The 9,640-nt window shown below is 41.8% G+C and overlaps 1 protein-coding gene across 1 annotated transcript in view; it reads left to right on the forward strand.

Moving 5' to 3' along the window:
• The window catches only part of TSPAN14 (tetraspanin 14), a gene marked incomplete in the record, with an annotated part of 83,503 nt that overhangs the window by 61,943 nt on the left and 11,920 nt on the right, over nt 1-9,640 (forward strand). Inside the window, 2 exon segments of the mRNA XM_073596879.1 lie at nt 565-609; nt 5,757-5,876. Of these exon segments, the coding sequence (XP_073452980.1) occupies nt 565-609; nt 5,757-5,876 (165 nt within the window).

Here is a 9,640-nt window from a genome sequence, read left to right on the forward strand (position 1 = left end):
CCGGCGGTCACGGATGCACTCGAGTGCGCGCCCTAGGGGGCGCGCGAGAGCGGAATTCTGGGAGGATGTCCCAGGACGCCCTCCCAGAGTTAAGCAACCGCCCTGTAGCCGTCATTTGGCTATGGGCCGGTTGTTAAGTGGTTAAATGAGTGCCTTTGTGATTTAGGCTGCATCGGATCACAAGAAGAAGCTCAGAGGAAACATTTGTGACTAGAGATTTACATTTTTAATTCAAAATTAGGTGATTTTTTTCATGTTGACTTGTATTTTATTCCTTCATATGAAGTCTGAATACGCCAAACTTGAAAGATACCGCAACTGCAACATTTCTGGATCCTTGGCTGCCATTAAAATAACGCATTATCAAATTGAACAAAATGTTTGCTTTGGTAGTGAAATAAAAATTCTATAATGATTAGAAAAAACAAAATACTTTGAAAATTCTGAAATACATAAGTGATATTTGGAAATTTAAATATTTTGGATTCTTTTTAAGGTCCGGTTATGACTGTTTAGTTTAATTGTTGGCCAACGTATTTTTCTTTTCTCTGTCTATATTTACAGCAATCCGTGGTAAATACCCAGTGTGGATATGATGTTCGTAAAAAGGTAAGTTCTGATTATAACATTTCATTAGACAGCCACTACCTACTTGGTGGTTAAATTCCTACTTTTTCACTTTGCCACTGTGAATTATGTTTTTATACTATAAGCACTTGGTTTTTAAACTGTTCACAAAAGATGAGTGCTTACACATTTTGCTGCACAAATGAAAAGATCCATTGATTTCATAAGGCCTGTTCACACTGATCTGTTTTAGGCTCCATTCACACTAGTGTCTTTTTCAGATGAGACTTGACTGGCACAGAATGACATGACGATGGCAACCGCATTGTTTTCAATGGTGCCCATTCACCATCAATCCATCATCATCATCATTGCCATCATCAGTGCAACTCAGCACAGCGCGATTTTGGAAAAGGTTCCTGTACTACTTGGTGTGATTACAGCACAATTTTGGCCCCATAGAATATGCAAACCACTTCAAAGTAGCATCCAAGTTGAACTACATAACTGCACTGAAAGTCAGAGCAAAGCCGGATTACTGCTTCTGGTGTAAAAAAATAATTTCGAGATATTCCCGTTTAAACAAAAACTTGTCTGCATTGTCTCAAGATATCTTGAGTATTCTGTCACTATTCTGTCACTCTAAAGGTTCAAACCTGTCATACTTACCTGATCTGTGCAATGGTTTTGCAGAGAGCAGCACAGATCATCTTCTTTTTGGGTCCCCCACTTGTGGTCCTGGCTCCCCCATGCCGAGTGCCCCCAATAGCAATCCTCCCGAGCTGTGTTTCTGTGAATAGTCATTGTCCATTCACACACAGAGCTTGGCTTGGCCCTGTCCCCCGCACTCTCCTCATTGGCTCACTGACTGTGATTGACAGCATGAGCGAATGGGGCTCAGGTAAGTATAGGGAGGGGGGGGGCTGCAACCAGGTTTTTACCCTAATGCATTCACGTAAAAAACCTACTGCCCTTAGAAACCCTTTATAGGTGATGGCTTTTTGTCCTGGCAGAACCGAGATACTGTACAAAATCACAGTAAAAAAAAAAAAAAAAAAAATCACAGAACAGGAATGTTGGCCTCGCTGGTGATAGACAAGTGTATTCAGAGACAAGTTGACAGTCAGAACAGACAGAAAACAAGTCTGATTGGGTAACGAATCTCAAAAAATGAAACCAGTCAAGTAGTAAACACAGGCATTTGATTTGGGACTGTCTGAATGTTCTGAATTCTATTTAAGCACTCCTGACTGAGGCCAGGTGTGCAGCTGCAGCACGGCCACACTGCAGTTCTGAGTATTAGCTAGTATGGGGCATGCTGCTAGCTGATTGTGTTTTAAATTGCAAAGCTGTTTATGTTCTAAAGCCAGAGGCCTGCTCTGTCCACCACTCTCCATCTGACATATTGTTCCTAGCTGGGATCAAAGTTTTAAAGTTTAGTTGACTTTTTTTTTTTTTTTTTGAATCCACACAAGGGACGGTATTTACATTCAATGAGAGATGTCTTTTGTTGCTGGCTGCTCTCTTAGGCTGGATTCACATATATGCGATTTGGATGCGGGTTTCCTGCATCCCATTCGCATGATAGGAGACTGTGCCTGGCTCTCAATGGAGCCGGTTCACACAGCTCCAGGGTGGCCGTGGTCCGCATTTGAGAAAGGGATCTTTGTGTCTTTGATTTCTGATTCAGGTGCAAATTCAGGCAAAAATTTAGACTCGATTTGCACCTGAACCAGTGAACAGGGACACACCCGACCCTGTGCTGTGAATCGCGGCCGTAGCATGTGTGAAGACGGCCTTAATTGAAATCCATACCCTTGCATCGTTAAGTAGAAGTGCTGGACCTGTTACAGGCTCTCATCAAGAATGCTGACTCTGTCATTCCGCCCCCTTCCCCATTCATAAAAGCCGTACTTTAGCTTCCCACAATGAAAAGGGATTTGTGAATGGAGGATGCAGACCTTTCATTCATAGAGCAGAGTTGGGGGTGGGGGGGGCAGAGGACTTTGGATTTGAACAACGACAAGCTAGCAGCACAATAGACACTTCAGATTAGATTTAAAGTGTATGTAAACCCAATGTCATCCTTTCTAAATTACTGCCATAGGGGTTATCTATAAGGATATACATGCCTCCTGCATGTATCTTTACCTGTCAAATGTCTCCCCTCTGTCTGTTATTAGACCCGAAAAACTGCATATTCTGTGGGTGGGTCTGTTGTCTGGAGCTCGGTGGGTGGAGTCGTGATGTCAGTAGACTCCCCGCCCACCTCTACACTCCCCTTGTCAATATGCATTTTCTCCTGTGTATTTCTTAGGCTGAACTTCTGCTATGATCTCTAACATCCAGTGAAAAGACAGGAAAGTAACCACATGACTTCAGCATGCCAAATCATGCTGAGGTGTGGAACAGCCAATCCTTGCAGAGCTGCTGAAGAAAGGAGTGGGGGTGGGAATTAAAAAATAATGCCTGTGTCTTAGGCTAGTGCACGAGATGTAAATCACCTGTCACTCACAGCAAGGGGGAGGTTTTGACAAAGTTTTTCTCAGTTTGTCAAGATTTATCTCACTGAACAATAAAAGAGGATTGCTCAGAGATGGATTAACTCTGTGTGGCAAGACTGGGCTCAAATGATAGGAAATCTTATACTCTACATTATGACATCAAAAAAAATTTCGGGTTTACATCCACTTTAAGTACCATCCTTTTTGCTGATTTTAAAAGATGACCTAGGCTTTAATGGTTATGCTTTTTAAATGGATTGTGAATGTAATTTTTTTTTTTTTCTCATTAATTGGTTGAACTTGTATTTCTTTTCAACCAGGCTAACTAAGTAACTGTATATATAAATTGAAGAAAAAATAAACAGGTTTATAATTCCCTACTCTGTGCAATGGAAATGCAGAGTGGTCCCAAACCTCTTCTTTTGAGGTTCCCCGCTAGTGCTGGCAGTCCTGGCTCCTCCCCTCTGTCGAGTGCCCCCATAAAAAGCCTCTTTCTATGGGGGCTCTTGTACGTGCGAGCTTCCAAGTCTCACTGTCTGCTTCCTTTGACAAAGACAGTGGGACTTGGCCTAGCCCCGACACCCCCCCCCACTTCCTCGTCACTGGCTTTGATTGACAGCAGCGGGAGCCAATGGCTCTTCCACTGTTTCACCAAAGTCAGTGAGATCAGGCATTGAAAGAAAAGCTGCAGACCTGCACAGTGCTGCATTAAATGAGGGCTCAAGTAAGTAAAAGGTGTGCAGGAAGAGGGGGGATGCTGATGCCTAAACATATTATACATTAGAGCAAGGAATGCATGAAGTTAAAAAATGTTTAGGCTTTATAACCGTTTTGGAATACTAGGAAAACCTCAATGTTCATTTATTGCTTTTCATATTTTCTAAGCTTTCTATTTAACACCTGTTTGTAGAGGATATAAACAAAGTATGGTTATAGTTTTGCCTAAGTGTCTTGATTCATCTTCATGGTGATAGTCTGGTAAATCTGATAACTGCAGTTGTGTCCAGTCTCATTATACTAATACCATTATTGCTAAAGGGATTTCCCAAAAAAGCAATGTTTAGGTCATAGCGGTAATGAGCCTGCTTATTTTTGTCTCAGGATAATCTCCACAATTAGCCCCCTTCTGTTCCTCATCAAGTCATTATTAAAGGAAATGTAAAATGGTTTTGCACGTTTACTTTTTTTTTTTTTTTTTTTTTTTTTTTATATGCTTTTTGTATGCTAAAAAAACCTGAAGTTTTTAGTACATTTTTTGGCTGGTAAATACTGTATGAAATTCTATATTATACTAATTATGTAGCAGGTGTAGCAGTAGTCTTCCTTTTCCCATGGGAGGCATGTGTAGTATTCTCAGCTGTGCTGAAAACAATTGCCTTATTTTCAGGAGTCATCACAGCAGTGACCATCCCTTGTCACAGGGCTGAGTTGAAGATTTAAAGTGGTTGTAAGGGCAGAAGATTTTTTTTTTTTACCTTACTGCATTCTATGTAGTAAGGTAAAAAACCTTCTGCATGCAGAAGAAAAGGATCATCAGGGCTGCTCTGTTCAAAACCATTACACAAAGCAGGCAAGTGTACTACATTTGTTATTTTAAATAAAAAAATAAAGCTTTACAATCACTTTAAATCTAGTAAAGGGACTAGCACTCAAAGCTTCATCTGCTGTGCTTTCTCTTTAGCTGACCCACTGTGCTCTGGGAATCGTTTGCAACGTATTAGTCCGTTCAAAGCCTTGCATTTTGGTGCTTTTTTTGCCTGATGAGTCTTTTATCAAAATCAATGGAGATGTATCAAAAAGCATACCAGTTTGTGTTGCCATGCATTTTTAAAAAGTTTACATTGATTTAAAAAAAAATTGAGCAGAGAGGTAAATCTAGCTGGTGTGTGTATTTAGAATTGTCAGGGTATGTATGGATCTATTTAAAACTAAAGCCATTTTAGTTTGTATTTAACCACAGTTATTTTTTCCAGAATGTTTTTGTTGATAAATGGTTCCACAAACATCTTGTGACATAAAAAATTGCAACAGCCACCATTTTATAAAATTAAATATAATATAATATTGGGCTGTTTTTTTTTTTTTTTTTTAGAAAAAAATTGCAGATTTTAACATGTATGTGAAAAAATGTCAGGATTGGCCTGGGCAGATAGTGGTTAAACATTATTTGGGCTGTTTGCTAAGAACACTAAGAAGATATTTTCCTATATTTATGTACCAGTGGAATCCCATATGCATGTTATGCATTAAGATTTCTCTAAGCGGCTCAATAATAGAATGTTTCCATTTTTGCTAGGGGTACCTGAGGTAGGTGGTAGAGGGACGTAATAGGGGCATGAGGCAGTTGGAGGTCCATCTTATCACACAGGGAGATTCTGGAAGATTGCGGGTCCCAATATTTACTGTTCTATGCAGTTGACAGGGCTTCCTGGTAGGACTTCAGTTATTTTCATATTGTACAGTTATATGTGGGTGGGCAGTAATGGAATTGGTAAACATGCTCATATTTTGTAGGCTGTGATTTGGCCTCAGTTGGAAAAGAATGCCAGCAATGGTAAGGCTTAAACAGAGCAGCCAGGACATGCTGAGGATGAAAGCCAAGTCAGTTTGTGCAAAATTTTTTGTTTTTGGCCAGAATTTACTGCTGACCTAATTTTTTTTTTTTTTTTTTTTTTTTTTTTTCAGCCTCCCTCAGAAAGAGACACTGTAACATACACAAGGGGATGTATATCTGCCCTGGAGGCCTGGCTACCAAGGAACATCTATATTGTGGCTGCAGCTTTCTTGGTGATTTCCATTCTCCAGGTAAGCTAGCATTGGACCCAATTGCGTGGCCTTTATTTCCTCCTATACTTTTCAACCAGTACCATGGGTGGTTCTACTCACTGAATCCACTGAAATCCATCATTTTACCTTAAAAAAAGAAAAAAGTTGACATGTTAGATTAGTGGTCTCCAAACTGCAGTCTGCTGGCAGGATGCGGCCCTTTCTCCCACTGAGGCCCATGATGGGATGTCTTTCCTCCCACTGAGGCCCACGATGGGACGTCTTTCCTCCCACTGAGTCCCACGATGGGGCGCCTTTCCTCCCACTGAGTCCCACGATGGGGCGCCTTTCCTCCCACTGAGTCCCACGATGGGGCGCCTTTCCTCCCACTGAGTCCCGCGATGGGGCGCCTTTCCTCCCACTGAGTCCCGCGATGGGGCGCCTTTCCTCCCACTGAGTCCCGCGATGGGGCGCCTTTCCTCCCACTGAGTCCCGCGATGGGGCGCCTTTCCTCCCACTGAGTCCCGCGATGGGGCGCCTTTCCTCCCACTGAGTCCCGCGATGGGGCGCCTTTCCTCCCACTGAGTCCCGCGATGGGGCGCCTTTCCTCCCACTGAGTCCCGCGATGGGGCGCCTTTCCTCCCACTGAGTCCCGCGATGGGGCGCCTTTCCTCCCACTGAGTCCCGCGATGGGGCGCCTTTCCTCCCACTGAGTCCCGCGATGGGGCGCCTTTCCTCCCACTGAGTCCCGCGATGGGGCGCCTTTCCTCCCACTGAGTCCCGCGATGGGGCGCCTTTCCTCCCACTGAGTCCCGCGATGGGGCGCCTTTCCTCCCACTGAGTCCCGCGATGGGGCGCCTTTCCTCCCACTGAGTCCCGCGATGGGGCGCCTTTCCTCCCACTGAGTCCCGCGATGGGGCGCCTTTCCTCCCACTGAGTCCCGCGATGGGGCGCCTTTCCTCCCACTGAGTCCCGCGATGGGGCGCCTTTCCTCCCACTGAGTCCCGCGATGGGGCGCCTTTCCTCCCACTGAGTCCCGCGATGGGGCGCCTTTCCTCCCACTGCTACACTATCTCTTCCACTGATACGAATGATTGGGCACTATTCCTTCTCCACCTGACCACAAGAGTGCTATGTAATTTGCTTACTTCCACTGTCCACAATCCGGCCCCCTTTAAATATGAAGGACAGTAAACTAGCCCTTTGTTGCTTTGCGATAAAATGCAGCATGTCTGTATTTTTATCGCAACGCATTCCTAGGCTGTGTTGCAGTGTGAATGGGATATATAGGAAATAATAGTTTCTTGTGTGTTCTTGCGGTGACATGCATTTTACAATGCAGTACAATGTCTGTCACTGCAGTATATGAAAAGTCACCCCAACGCCCATAAGAAGGCTGCTGTCTGCAGAGTACTGACTGCCATAACCTGCAGATAGTAATATTGGAAATATCAGATGGACCAAAAAGATGAAGAAGAGGAAAACCAGGATGCACAAAACTCCTCATAATTTTAGGTATAAAGATCGACTAATCAAGACAATTGCAATGATATTGAGGTTTAAAGTGTTAATTACCCTAACATTCCTTATTCCTGTGGCTGCAGGACCCATTTAGGTTTTTTTGAGAAAAGTGAACATGTACTTTTAAGTGATAGTATATGATCACCTTGTAAAACAATCCATTCAGTTTAAATAGAAATAAAATGGAAAACATTATAGTGTATAGATATAAAAAAACCTCATCATTTACTAACTACTACAGAGCAGCACATTTGGCCAGTTTGTCCAAATACCATGCAAAACAGGAAATCCCATTATGGGTATTTATAGAGGCTTCAGAAAATGACCCTCTATTAATATCAAATTTATTATGGCTTGATCCTAAAGACCGCTTTAAAATTCATAATCCCATAACTAAACACTTCTTATCTCTCTGGGATAAACTAAAAACCAAATATCAGTTACAATCTCCACACAATCCTCTCCTTTCTTTTATCAGAAATCCGGCCTTTTATCCGGCATGGATCTACCCAAATTCTTTTAAAGCTTGGACAACATCAGGCATTCAGACACTAAATGACTTCATAGCATCTAAATCATTCCTTTCATTCCCATCGCTTAGAGAAAAATATGATCTACCAAACTCTGAGATATTTAGATATCTCCAAATCAAAAATTTCTATACACCATTCCTAAAGGGGGATACACCATTATCCCAATTATCCATTTTTGAATCAATCTGTACAAAAGATCCATTTGCTAAAGGTACAATTTCATCACTTTATAATCAATTATATGGAGTAACAAATCTTAATAGACCCTCTTACGTTCAGAGGTGGGAGGAGGACCTGGGACGAACTTTAGAAGACACGGACTGGTCTAACATATGGCTCACATCTAAGTCATCTTCACCCAACATCTTAGCACTGGAGACAAATTATAAAGTCCTAACTCGCTGGTACCTTGTACCCGCTAGAGTGGCAAAATATTCACCTAATACCTCAGCTCTTTGTTTTCGAGGATGCCCAGAAATAGGCACATATTTACACATATGGTGGACGTGCCCAGTAATCCAAACCTTCTGGAAGGAAGTCTTCGTGATTGCATCTAAAATATTTAAAAAAATAATACAACCAGATCCATATTTAACTTTACTTAATCTAAAACCGGAATGGTTAACACTCTCTCAATTCAAACTTATGATCCAACTAATAACGGCTGCAAAACAAACAGTGGCCAAGGCATGGAAATCTCCTACATTGGTACTAGCAGAAACAATTCACAGAATGAATAATACAATGTCCCATGCTAAGATGGTAGCCATCGATCAAAATCAAATTCCAAAATTTGAAAAACTTTGGCATCCTTGGATAAAACAACAGTTCCTGTCAAACTTCAATGACTCTGTCCTGTTGCCATGGTAACAGATTAAATGACTTACAGAGACACCCATTCTAAGGCTTCAAAGAGAACTAAAAAGAATAATAAACTGACGAGCGGGACAACCTTGTGGACCATACCTCTACCTTTCAACCCTTTTTCTTCTTTCTCTTTCCTTTTCTCCACCTTACGATTAAAGCTCATTATCAGAATTTATTTGACCTATATACACTCTACTTGTAAACAATATGTATAGTAGGTATAAATCATTTAAATACCTACAAAAGTAACTAAGGAAATGATATATATCTTTAATTTAGGTTTACGTGAACCCAATGTTTAATATTTGAAATTTCATGATATTTACCTATATAAACCCTACTGTAAAACAATGAGCTTACTTTATAGATCCTTGTAAACTTACTTTATGTATCTTTATAACATTGTATACTCAATAAACTTCTTTTGACAAGGAAAAAACCTCATCAATACCTTTTTTTTCCCCTTTTCTATAAGTGATCACATTCCCTCTGCTCCCTCTGTTCTCAGCTGCATAAGAGTTTGGGGGAGGAGAAGCAACAGTACACTGAACTTCCCAGTGAATGGCTGTGCAGGGGAGGCGTGTCAGGACAAATCTGATCATTGGAAGAGAGCAGGCTGATTTCCCAGCACAGGCAGAAAACTGACCACACTATGTTCTCATACCTAGTGTGATCGTCTTTTAATAGGAAAGCCGGGGGGCTGGCGGGAACACCAGGGATTTCACATAAAGGAAGCAATACAAAAAAGAATAGGATACGTTTTCATACAAGTACATGGTACAGCAGACACATATCAGGAATATGAAATGCTGGGTTAACATTATCTTTAATATTAGCTATCCTCTCCACACCAGACAGGAAGGCGGGGTAACCAGTGAGATT

Source organism: Aquarana catesbeiana, linkage group LG08 (genome assembly GCF_042186555.1).
Source record: "Aquarana catesbeiana isolate 2022-GZ linkage group LG08, ASM4218655v1, whole genome shotgun sequence".
Classification (NCBI taxonomy): Eukaryota; Metazoa; Chordata; class Amphibia; order Anura; family Ranidae; genus Aquarana; species Aquarana catesbeiana.